We start from the raw sequence: 13,126 nt of genomic DNA on the forward strand, positions 1-13,126 counted from the left end.
ACGCAATTGGAATGGTTCCATGATAGTGAAACTAAAGCTCGCATTTAACTTAATCGATTCCGAGTCACAACTGACTACAACTGTATTTATGTCGAGGACTGCATACTAAGTGCCTTGCCTCCATTATTTTTTATACCGATAGATGGTAGCACCATCACCGGATGGAACAGTTAATGAGAATTTAGAACTAAACCAGGAGCTAATAGCTACCTGGTGCTAGCACCCCCAGAGGTATCGTTTCACTTGGAGGACATTGAGACCACGAGCATATTTAACGTCGCCCAGTCCCCTTTAATGACGACGGTGGGTCTTCGACCATCGAGGTTCGAACTCAGGACCCTTCGGCCCCGAATCCGACACTCTACCGATCGGGCTACCACGGCCCTTAACTTAATCCCACCCAAGAAGAGAACATCAAACCCGTTTACAGGGTGTCTTCTTCTTATTAAAGGAATGAAATGTCCTACCAATCTCTCTTTTACGTTATTTTGAGCCCAAAAACTTTTTCGAAATTTGAAAAGATAAAATAACATTTGTTGAGTTTTTTTTTTTTTTTTTTTGCTGTATCTACCAGTCGTTTTACAGATGTTTTGAATCTTCGTTTTGATTCTGCGTGGAATTAATAGTTTAAAATAATTTCCAGAGCATGCTCATTAAAGCTGCTCATATTTTTAGTAAATCTCACTCAATGAAGAAAAATAAATACCTTTGTGCTGAACAGTAAAGTAAGACAAAACAACGTTAGAAGAAGCACAAATTTGTAAATCACAGCAGACACGTGTTTCGGCGTTACAGGGAACGCCTTTTTCAATGCAAAAAATAATGAGCTTATGGATGAAAAGACATCCGACAAAAGCCAAAAGCAGATAAGCATGCAGCTTAAAAGACAAAAACAGCGGATTAGCCAAACACCAATGACAAAGTTATAAACCGATCAGGAACCAATAGGAATGCAAGCAAAGGCCAAGAGCTTTCTCTTAGGTACGAACCCAGAAAGAAAGAATTCATTGGACAAAGATTAAAACAAAAAGAAAAAAAATTGTCAGTAACCGTGAACCGCAAGAAAGGAAAAGCTGAATGGAAAACCATGAAATAAAATAAACAGAAACAAAAAAATATTCGAAAAAAGGAAAAATAAAGATAAATAGAAGAAAATTGGGGGGGGGGCGGTGTCAATCAAGACAAAAAGGTAAAAATAAACAAAGGAAGATCAGTAAAAATGAATGAAAAAAAGGGAGGGGGATGGGGAAAGGACAGTATTAAAGATATGGGAGCCAAATGTTAGAAAAATATGGAACTGCACTAAGATCGTTAACTAAGTTAGAACTGTTCCTCAAAATATGAAAGGATTCCCAAAAGCCAAGATCTGATGAATTGGGGCATTTTTGGATAATCTGATAAGAGTTAAAATCAAAAGAGTGATTCGAATCCCAACAGTGTTGAGCAATACTAGACTTATTTAATTGTTGTTTTTTCACATAATTTTGATGCTCTTTCAAGCGAATTTTTAAAGCACGCCGAGTCTGTCCAATATAGGCAAGTTTACAACTACAATTAATTCTATAAATTCCACAACAATTAAGAGGGTGAATAGGATCTTTAAGAGAAGAGAATGAAAGTTTATTAATAGGAGAGAACACCACCTGGAATTGGAAACGTTTTAGAATCTTAGCAACCTGATAGCTTACAGATGGAAAGAATGGCAAAACAACCAAATTCTTTCTGATGAAGGCTCGGTTAAGAACATTAGTTTGGGATTTATTTGAAAGTTTTTTATAAATGGAATCAATCAAAGTTGGCGGATAGTCTCTATCAATTGCCACAGCTTTATGATAATTAAGTTCCACTTTGAGAAGTTCCGACGAAGAACAAATATTAATTGCGCGATAAACAAAAGAATTGAAAGCAGAATATTTTTGATTTGGAGGATGAGACGAAAGTCTATGAGAAGGTAAAGAAACAGCAAAAGGTTTGCGATAAACAGTAGTTTCAAAACCAATTTCAGTACGAGAAACAAGTACATCAAGAAATGAAATGCAATTATTCCGTTCTTTCTCACAAGAAAACTGAATATGAGGATCAATGGAGTTTAAAATAGATAAAACCTCATCACTCTCAAACTGATTTTGGTTCATTAGAACAAAACAATCATCAACATACGGAACATAAAATTGAAACTCCAGTTTTTGGAACAGCTTAACCTCAAAATAATGCATGTAAATATCACTAAGAATGGGGCTAAGTGGGTTTCCCATAGCCAGACCATCTAACATAATATAAAATTTCCCATTAAAAACAAAAGAACATTGCTTTCCCGTCGAGGGTTCATTGTTATGCCTTCGTAGAAGACTTTCTGAATTTCATTTCACCAATACGGAAAATGAGGATTTAATTTTCCTTACCCGTACTTGTCTTAAGCAATGTTCTTTTGTTTTTAATGGGAAATTTTATATTATGTTAGATGGTCTGGCTATGGGAAACCCACTTAGCCCCATTCTTAGTGATATTTACATGCATTATTTTGAGGTTAAGCTGTTCCAAGAACTGCAGTTTCAATTTTATGTTCCGTATGTTGATGATTGTTTTGTTCTAATGAACCAAAATCAGCTTGAGAGTGATGAGGTTTTATCTATTTTAAACTCCATTGATCCTCATATTCAGTTTTCTTGTGAGAAAGAACGGAATAATTGCATTTCATTTCTTGATGTACTTGTTTCTCGTACTGAAATTGATTTTGAAACTACTGTTTATCGCAAACCTTTTGCTGTTTCTTTACCTCCTCATAGACTTTCGTCTCATCCTCCAAATCAAAAATATTCTGCTTTCAATTCTTTTGTTTATCGCGCAATTAATATTTGTTCTTCGTCGGAACTTCTCAAAGTGGAACTTAATTATCTTAAAGCTGTGGCAATTGATAGAGACTATCCGCCAACTTTGATTGATTCCATTTATAAAAAACTTTCAAATAAATCCCAAACTAATGTTCTTAACCGAACCTTCATCAGAAAGAATTTGGTTGTTTTGCCATTCTTTCCATCTGTAAGCTATCAGGTTGCTAAGATTCTAAAACGTTTCCAATTCCAGGTGGTGTTCTCTCCTATTAATAAACTTTCATTCTCTTCTCTTAAAGATCCTATTCACCCTCTTAATTGTTGTGGAATTTATAGAATTAATTGTAGTTGTAAACTTGCCTATATTGGACAGACTCGGCGTGCTTTAAAAATTCGCTTGAAAGAGCATCGAAATTATGTGAAAAAACAACAATTAAATAAGTCTAGTATTGCTCAACACTGTTGGGATTCGAATCACTCTTTTGATTTTAACTCTTATCAGATTATCCAAAAATGCCCCAATTCATCAGATGTTGGCTTTTGGGAATCCTTTCATATTTTGAGGAACAGTTCTAACTTAGTTAACGATCTTAGTGCAGTTCCATATTTTTCTAACATTTGGCTCCCATATCTTTAATACTGTCCTTTCCCCATCCCCCTCCCTTTTTTTTCATTCATTTTTACTGATCTTCCTTTGTTTATTTTTACCTTTTTGTCTTGATTGACACCGCCCCCCCCCCCCCCAATTTTCTTCTATTTATCTTTATTTTTCCTTTTTTCGAATATTTTTTTGTTTCTGTTTATTTTATTTCATGGTTTTCCATTCAGCTTTTCCTTTCTTGCGGTTCACGGTTACTGACAATTTTTTTTCTTTTTGTTTAAGCTTCGGCTTAATCTTTGTCCAATGAATTCTTTCTTTCTGGGTTCGTACCTAAGAGAAAGCTCTTGGCCTTTGCTTGCATTCCTATTGGTTCCTGATCGGTTTATAACTTTGTCATTGGTGTTTGGCTAATCCGCTGTTTTTGTCTTTTAAGCTGCATGCTTATCTGCTCTTGGCTTTTGTCGGATGTCTTTTCATCCATAAGCTCATTATTTTTTGCATTGAAAAAGGCGTTCCCTGTAACGTCGAAACACGTGTCTGCTGTGATTTACAAATTTGTGCTTCTTCTAACGTTGTTTTGTCTTACTTCATTCAATGAGTCAAATTTTCTGACCAATATTCAACGCAATCGAATCTTTGTTTCCGAAATGACGCAAGTTATGCTGATTTTTTTCAGTGGTTTCACAAATTATGTCGAAAATATCCAATGGTATTAAATTATATGACGTTGGAAGCCTATTCATCGAATTATTTCTACAATACTATTGCCATTAGTTTTGTTTTTCAATAAACTAATTTTGTTTGAATCATTTAATAGCACTTTGCTCAACTTTGTTGAAACCCAAAGTTTTCCGTATCAACCTCAAACAAATTGGGAAACAATTAGGCACTTGTATTGCTGGCATAACAATCCTCATTAACTGTAACATTTGATCTATCGAGTTATTTTACAAGTAAAACGGGTAGAAAGTCATGGAGTCAACTCCACCATTGAAATGTTCCCCGGAGGTTGGTTTCAGGTGGTCTTGGTCAGTGGTGTTCGAATAGGGCAGAGGTTCCCAAAATATTCCCCTATGCGAACCCTTTCCGAAAACTCCGAAAGAAGGTGGCGAACCCCTTGGGTACTAGGTAATAAGTAACAAGCAAAAAAAAAAAAAAAAACGCGCGCGCGCTCAGACACATTTAGACAAAAACATTTGAGAGATTTTTTTTTTTTTTAGTTTGATGCCTCCCCCATAGTTTATAACAAGAGCGAAAACATAATTGAAAAATATAGAATTACAAATATTGCTACGAACTAAAATGAATGCACAAAATTTCATCAAAAAATAAACTTAGTGATTGTTCTGCGTTGAGCTTCAATCAACTTTTAAAAAATTTTGAAAATGGAATATTTGTGGAACCAAGAGGCCAAAGTTTGGCTGAAAGTTTTCTGACACAAATGTACATTTATCTCTATTATCACTAAATCAGAAGTCAAATAAAAAAATAATCTTTAAAATTCCTTTCAGGGAACTGTCGCAGATCAAGTAAATGAATTTTTCTCTTACATTAAAATGAGAAAGATCTGTAGGTTTAAGTCTTCTTGAAAAGGACTACGAGCTTAGCTGTCTGATAAAAATATATTGCGTGCATTAACCGTTTGATTACTGAAGAATTTTCTTGTAATTATGCTGTAAGTGCGGAGTAAAATCCGTATATTGAAAAATAATAGTCTATGTTCAAAATACGCATTTACTCCAATTTTTGCCTCCCAAAAGGTAATTTTTAACAAACAAATATTTTTTTGCTAACCTACCACAAAAGACATTTTATTCACAAATTTCATAAATTCCTATTTTTACATAGAGCGCAAATTAAGTTGCATGGTTAAATTCTGCTGACATTTTTTTTACTGCGTTAACTTCACACTGCAAAACTTTAACCCACGAAAACTTTTTATAGTAATTAATTTTTGATACTTCCTGTGGTATTTTTGGGTTACTAGCTATTATTTCCTTTTTTCGACAATAAAGCTCGAATTTCTGTAGAATATGTAGTGTGAAAATTATAGCAACAAACAATAGCGTGATCTCACTTCTATGTATTTTTTCCTCGGATTCAAATTAATGGTAAAGAAACCAAACATCAAATTATTTTAGACGCTCGCATGTGCTCTATGTTATGTTTTCATCAAGTTTACTCAATCTTTCCGATAAAAAGCTTCTGAGAAAACGAACGCTTTCAAATTATTTCATTTGAAGACATTGTATTCGTAAGTAGAGCTTTTTCAGCATGACTTCAGGGCTACATTCTCAATGAAAGCGCTAAAATCGGCACTTTGCGATGACAGACTAAATTGTTCAAATGTAAAATATGTTAGGAAGTACGCAAATATTTTAATGATAAAAGTATCTAATGTGAGAGAGACAAATAAATAAAAAAATGACAAATATCTGCTTGAAACCGCTTGAACATGAGACTTCATCAGAAACATTAAAACTCCGCCATTACAATATTTTTCCCGCGAACCCCCAGGGATTCGCGCACCACCGGTTGGGAACCGCTGAAAAAGGGTATATAGCCGTATGCTCTCAAATAAGTTTTAGACACATAGCGTATACCGTCAAGCTTCAAAAATTTTCATATTAGGACAAATTATGTGTATGATTGCAGGCACATATCGTGCGTAATAGATTACTGGGAGGATACCCTCAGAAAAACTGATGGGAACACCACTGGTCTTGGTTTCCTTTTAAGGGGCATCGTTCTTACGGGTGCTCCGTAGTTTTGAAAGTAGAGTAATGATGTATCCAACATATAAACCACACCAAAACACCAAACAATGCATATTTTAAGATTTAATGAAACTTTGGTGAACCTCTTAATTGTTACTCCTATTCCGCACACAACTATTTTGTGTGTTACCGTAAAAGTGATCTCAGAAATAAGCTCCCTTTCTTAGCCCCATAAAGTTCATGAAGTGAGCTATAAGATTTGCAAACGGATCTTAGCAGTGAAATTATACAATTGTCATTGCGGTGAAGTTGTTTCTTATTATTTTATCAAACCTTACCATTAATAAAGAACAAAACAGCTATTAACTGTCAAGGCTCTACTGCCATTTGACAGTAGGGTCATTCCATGTCAAGTGAACCAATCATGGCTTTCCAATCTACAAGTTCGTGGCAGTTCATTTCACTACTCACTATACCATCACCAGTAAGAGTACCCCATATTTAACTCAATAGAATCTGAGAAAAATATCATTATTTCTTAAGTTAAATTTTATTCAAAAGTTCAGAAAAATTTGATCCCATAGAGATCCCCATTTGAATATTTGCACAAATGAAGAAAAAATACAAAAAAAATTTTGAGAATTAAAAAAAATCATTATATGTTTTTAAATTAATTTAAATTTAAATTTTAAATTTGATTTTTGTAAATGAAATTTTTTATAAAATTTGTCATGTTGCATATCATATTAAACAGCAACTAATGTACTTTAAAATGTTTTTTACCAAATCTTTCTAACTATATTTGGTGCTGAGTTATCGTCCTTGGACTTTTAATACCTTGAAAAGAACAATCGATGAGCCAAATTCAAAGAAATACAAAAATGTGATAAAAAAATTTTTGGATTACTTGACATGAAATGACCCAGTAGAGCCTTTTTCAAGGTTTTCTGCACCTCTAGACTAGAGTTGAAAATCCCGCTTCATCTTTATATAATAGCTCTATTGCGTAATACAGTGATCGTTAATAACTTAACCTTCTAATTGCAATGTTATAGTGTGTATCACATTTAAAATAGTATTTTGCTTAAATTATTTATGTGCAGAAAATTTTTTATTAATATAGTGAAATTAAAAAAATGACGTCTGAAGCATGTCATTCCTTTGCTGATTTTTCAATGAATAGTTTCTAAAGTTTCTACTGTATTTGTTTTGTATTTAGTGTACGAAATACAAAATGTTTTATTTATGGTGTTATAAACATTATTAAAACACAGAAACAGAACATAATGCAGTAAAATGCGTCAAACATGGAACAACATAATTTGTTAGTTATAATTATACTTGTATTTTTATTCTAGTAGAAACTTGAGAACCGAAAGATATTAGAACTTGAAAGCCCCCCCCCCCCCAAAAAAAAGTTAAATTTTATTTGCATAAGATATCATTGTACTCCTCGAGAAGTTTAACACTTGGGTGTTACAAAATTATTTCTTGACCTTTTTTCCACTCCCCGAGAAGCTGCAACTCTAGGTGATCACCTAGTTTTGCATGTTAGTAGAAAGGGTCCTGATTAACAGTAGTATTATAATAACGGTATTTTTTTAAAGATATTGTTCGCAAAAAAAATCTTTCTTTATTTTCAAAGTATGCAGGCAAAAACGTCTGTTGTACTATTATTGCAGCACAAAAGCACTGATTTCTTCCTTAACTCTCAAATTGCTGTATATGACGGTGCTGAAATGCATAAATGAATGCTGCAAGGCAAAATTTTAGCATTTCAAGTGGAGTTTAGTATTGAACGTGTTGGTCAATCGGAATACAAAGTTCATTGTAATTTATAGGTAAGAAAAAAACTCATTCATTTTACTCGTACTTAAAATTGTTTTAACCTCATTCTGGTATTTTTCAATTAGTAATCACCTCAAAAATAATGTCGGTTATACAAAGACAGTGCATCGATTCTTTTAAAATGTTAGAAGACATCTTCATTCTACCTACGAAAATGACGCGCTCCAAAATTCATGAAGTATTAGTACAACTCTATTACGTTTCACTTTCTACGCGTATTTCAACGTTAACTGATCCCATGTTCATTCAAATTTGTTGTTTCAGGTGATGTGCGATCGATATTGGCCAATAGAACTCGATCATCCTGAGAAGTATGGTGATATCGAAGTGACGCTTTTGTCCGAGACAGATCTCGCTAACTACAACATTAGAACCATGCAAGTCCGAAAGGTAGTTTAGTTTCTTAATCATATTCATCATTAAAAAAACTTACATCAAAAAGGTAATGTTTCATTAATAAAAAAAATTACCGTAAATTGACAGGCAACAATAGTAAATAAAAAGGGATAGGACAACAAAATTTCTGAAAAACCTAACTGGATTATAGTTATTTTGGTTTCATACATATTGGGATATTTGGCCAGTTATGTTAGTTATTGTGTGCTAAGTTTGAAGTAAAGAAGTCTGAAAAATGATACTTGAAGGGAAACTTCAAAACTGTTTTGAACGTGGACAGTAACTGAAAACATGGTACAATGATCCACATTTTTCATTATTGGAAAACTCTTGAAACACCCATTTTTCAAAACGGACAACAGCATACTGTACTGCGTTGGGGCGCATTTTGAACACTCACACAGTGTATCGCCCTTAAACGTGAAGTAATATTGCCGGATCCCGAAGAAAATCTGTGGAACCATACCGGGAACAAGTGGTTATCAAAGGCCCGAAGGGAGGATTCCTGCCTTATTAACCACGTCGTGATTTTCTCATTGAGATTTTTATATTTCTTTCCCCAATGAGGTTTCTCACAAAACTTTACTACAGCAATGGAGGGGGGGGGGGGTAGTATTTTATGCAGCAATTATTCGACTTTAGTGAAATGATTTTTTTATCTTTCAGTTTGAAACTTTAATATGTTTCTTAAGCAAAGTGAGCTGATTCCGAGTATCTTTAAAATTCTTTCATCGGAAGGCGATCCCTAACTCATAACCTATTGCCAACAATACTGTTTTCCAGTATTAATTCGATGCATGTTTTCGAGCTTTAAGCAATTACTCTAATTTATGAAACAAGTTTTTTTTTTTCTGAGAAGTATTCATTGAGTAGAGTGTTGTCAAATGAGTAGATTGTTGTCAAATTACCACTTTTCCGGCATAATTGAAAGACATTTTCCTGATTATGGCTCAAAATAGGTCTTCGTTACTCTTCTGCGAGTAAACACTTGTTTAAATAACTGCATTTTCTTTAAGAAGCAAGTAAAAAGATTTTTTCAACACATCTAAGAGCTAGGCATTAAAAACAGAAAATACACCTCAAAAATGGATTCAAGCGTATTTTCACGCTTTGTATTTTGAATAAAAATTTAGCAGCATGGAAAATAGGGGTGAAATGTTTTAATTTCCACTTGTATGTTTTGTTATTTTTTCAATTTAAAATGTTCAACCTTCTGAATGTTACACGTTAAAATAGTATGCATGCTTTTTCCCCTGCTATCTTTCATTTCATCCATAGAAAATCAGTTTTTTTATTGAATCTTGATTGAACTTTATTGAAGTTAGTTTTTTATTATACTAATCACGTTTTTGGTCACTCTTTTCGTATATTTCATTCCTCTAAAATTAATTTTACTCCTCTTAAAAAGTGTCAAGGAGTATTTTCTCACCTTGAATAAACCTTACCTTAAACGCATCTGCACTTGTGTTTTACGCATTGAAAATAGGAAATGCACCTTAAAAGTTTAGTCAAATGTACTTTTACTTTTTGTAAAAAGTTTTTAAAAAACATATAAATAGAATTTACCATCGTTCAATCCTACACAATATTAAAACATTATGAACATTCTTAATTCATTATAAACCAAAATGATTTCCCTGAAATCTTTTATTTCGTCCTTAGAAATTATTCATTTACTTTTTTTTTTAACTTATAGGATGAATCACTATTATGGTCCTTACTGTTTGCGTCGAACTTCCCCAAATTAAAATTCACCTCCTCAAAAACTTCTCTGGAGCAATTTCACTCCTTGTAAATAAAAAAAATCCTTTAGTTATATCTCAGGATATACCTATCTTCACTTTTACAGATAGTTCCATTTTAAGTATCCATTTGATCGGCAAACAAGGTATATGAAACTAAATGTAGTAAATGTGTGTTTAAAAACTGCTTACATTTTGTACATTACTTTGAGATTGGAGTAAATCTATGTTTGATGCGTTTATGTTTGCATGTGTTTGTTTCCGTAGGGTGAAGAGGTACGTCAGTTGCATCACCTTCATTACATCTCGTGGCCTACACATACGAACCCCTTTCCCTGCGCCCTCCCTTGATTTCAGGCGGAGGGTTAAGATGTATCTTACCCTCTATCCAGAGAACGGTCCCCTCATTGTACATTGCAGGTATGTTAACAGAGGCATTCGTTTGTTTCGCAATGGTATATTTTGAACATTTCAAATTCGCACCCGCTTGGCATCATAAAATACGCAGTGCGCACGTTTTTGTTCCTTAAAATTTATTCTTTAACAATAAAGTACCTATAGAAGGGAATGGGTGTTTGTGGCATAATTAACAGTTTGGAGGTAACTAGTACAAATGGTAGGATTACCTCTCACTTGTTTGGGTCAAAATATGGTAATAGCACCCTAGCAGGTGCTACTTACAGTATGATTTGGAAAACAAATTCAATGAGAGACTACCTACGATTTGAACTTTGCAAACTTTTGCTCAAAACATTAAAAAGTCCACTTACATCCCTTTGCCCTCCTCTCCCTCAGTTAAGAAAATGGCATCATTTTACCGCTGCATTCAAAGAGGAGGAATACTATTTAAATGAACAATTAATTTTGATTAAGAAAAAAATGTAGAAGAGCTACAGCACTCGCAACAGAATACTTTATGTACTCGAAACTGTTAAATTACCTAAGCCACTCTAATTCTAACCACGACAATGGGGTTGTTTCCTTGAGTCAAAAGAAGTACTTTTTGTCACTGAAATTGATAGAATGAGCAAAAAAAAAAAAACTCAGAAAATAATAAATGTGAAATGCTTAGTTAGTTTAGTGTGTTAGTTTACAAGCAACTCTTGTTTGATCGATTATATTTATCACTCTTAAATGACTACTATAAGAAAAAAATGATTTTTACTGAACTGCTGATGCCGATGCTCTGATAACAATGAATGCCAAATGGTTTAAATGCACTCGAAAATGCTAGTGTTATGCAGTCTACTAAGATAGTTCGTTTGTATCGGTTGCACAGCAGAAAAAAATTAAGATGTTTTCACAAACTTCTTTAGCCCCTATATCTGAATAACACTCGCTTTTTTAATGGCTCGTTGAAATTAAATATTTTAGACCAGGGATGCTCCAAGTGTCTCCTGCTCTCACGTTTGAACGTAGCAGTTGCATAACTTCATTTTATAAAAATGTTTTATAATGGAGTGGTTTCCTTCAGTCAAAAGTACTACTTTTAATCATTGAAATAGGTAGAGTGAGCAAAAAAAAAAAAAATATATATATATATAAAATAACATGGACCCAAAAAATACTTTCATTTTTCCAACAGTTATTTTTTAATTAATTTTTTTAAATGTCCGATTCTTCAAACAAGGCGTGGTCTTTATGTCGTCACAAATGATGCACTATGGCTCATCTTTCTACCGCATTTCCACGTTATGATAAATCATGAAGCGAATTACAATTGCGCTCTACGCTTGCTATCAACCATATTGTTGCCAATACACGTGAGTAAAGATGCGAATTAAATATTTTGCTCCGTGAATGGCACAACAGAATGGCATTTCATCATTTGTGATTTCATCAGCAGAAGTGTTAAACGATGGAAGAGCACCGATTTAAGTAATTTTTTAAAAATATTAAACTTAAAGAAATTATTTACAAAATGGTCAGATTCTATGTTTTTATGCATGCTCTTTCAGAAAAAAATACTTTTAAAATTTTGGAAACGACCTCACTATTTGCTCTCCTTAAAGCAATAAGTACGAGCAATTCAATTGCCTTCAAAACATTTTTATAAATGATTACTTATAATTCTTAAAATCTTTTACCAACATTCAATTTCGTAAAGTTAATTGTTACTAATAAAAATTGATTCACGTAAGAACACTGTTGACCTAAGCAATAAGGTACCGCCCTTAAGGCAGAACTACACTCAATGCATTGACAGCCCTGTTATCACATCCTGAGATGGTGAGATAAATTTACTTTATCCACCTGTTTGTTGGCACTCTCAGATTCAATCAGTTGGCATCTTCCTCTAGATCGGTTACTCACTATACCAGAGTGATGACTCCATAACAAGGACGAAACTGCAGTCTCTGGATGTGGTAACCGGGTTGTCGGTATATTGCATTGTTGAACTTGTCTGAGACGTTATGTATTGGTGTGTTTGTTCTCTTGCTCAGCGATGGTTGCGGTCGAACAGGAGCATACATCTGCATCGACTCGAATCTTGACTTGGCGGAAGAGGATCAAGTTTACGATGTCTACGGATATGTTAAGAGCCTTAGAAATGCCCGAAGAGGAATGATTGAGGATGTGGTATGTATTGTGGCATTTTCTGTTCTTGCTTTTTAAGCTCACGACACAATGAATTTGTACGGACTGTTTGCTTCTGAACCAAAAAAAAAAGCAAAATAACACTTAACTCCGTAATTAAATTTTATGATCGTATAGCTTTCGTGTTATCCAGTCCGATAACCCAGTTCATAAATATTTCCTTAATCATAAACAAGCCAATTTACCAGACAGAGCCAAATGGCGTCACGTGGTGGCGATCCGCAATCTAATTGCATCGTACAGTAAAAATCCAAATTGAGCTAAAATCCAAATTTATTCTTAATTATCGTAACACATGCTACTCAAATATATCACTATTTTTCCTAAAGAATAAAAACCACGTGGCATAGTGAAACATTACACTTTCGTAGATTACAAGGAAAAGTTTAATTA

General features: G+C 33.8%; 1 protein-coding gene across 1 annotated transcript in view; it reads left to right on the forward strand.

Annotated features, from left to right (window-relative positions):
• LOC129235201 (receptor-type tyrosine-protein phosphatase kappa-like) overlaps nt 1-13,126 on the forward strand; it is a 115,232-nt gene that overhangs the window by 62,821 nt on the left and 39,285 nt on the right. The window contains 4 exon segments of the mRNA XM_054868911.1: nt 8,262-8,387; nt 10,403-10,480; nt 10,482-10,555; nt 12,580-12,715. Of these exon segments, the coding sequence (XP_054724886.1) occupies nt 8,262-8,387; nt 10,403-10,480; nt 10,482-10,555; nt 12,580-12,715 (414 nt within the window).

Source organism: Uloborus diversus, chromosome 1 (genome assembly GCF_026930045.1).
Source record: "Uloborus diversus isolate 005 chromosome 1, Udiv.v.3.1, whole genome shotgun sequence".
NCBI lineage: Eukaryota > Metazoa > Arthropoda > Arachnida > Araneae > Uloboridae > Uloborus > Uloborus diversus.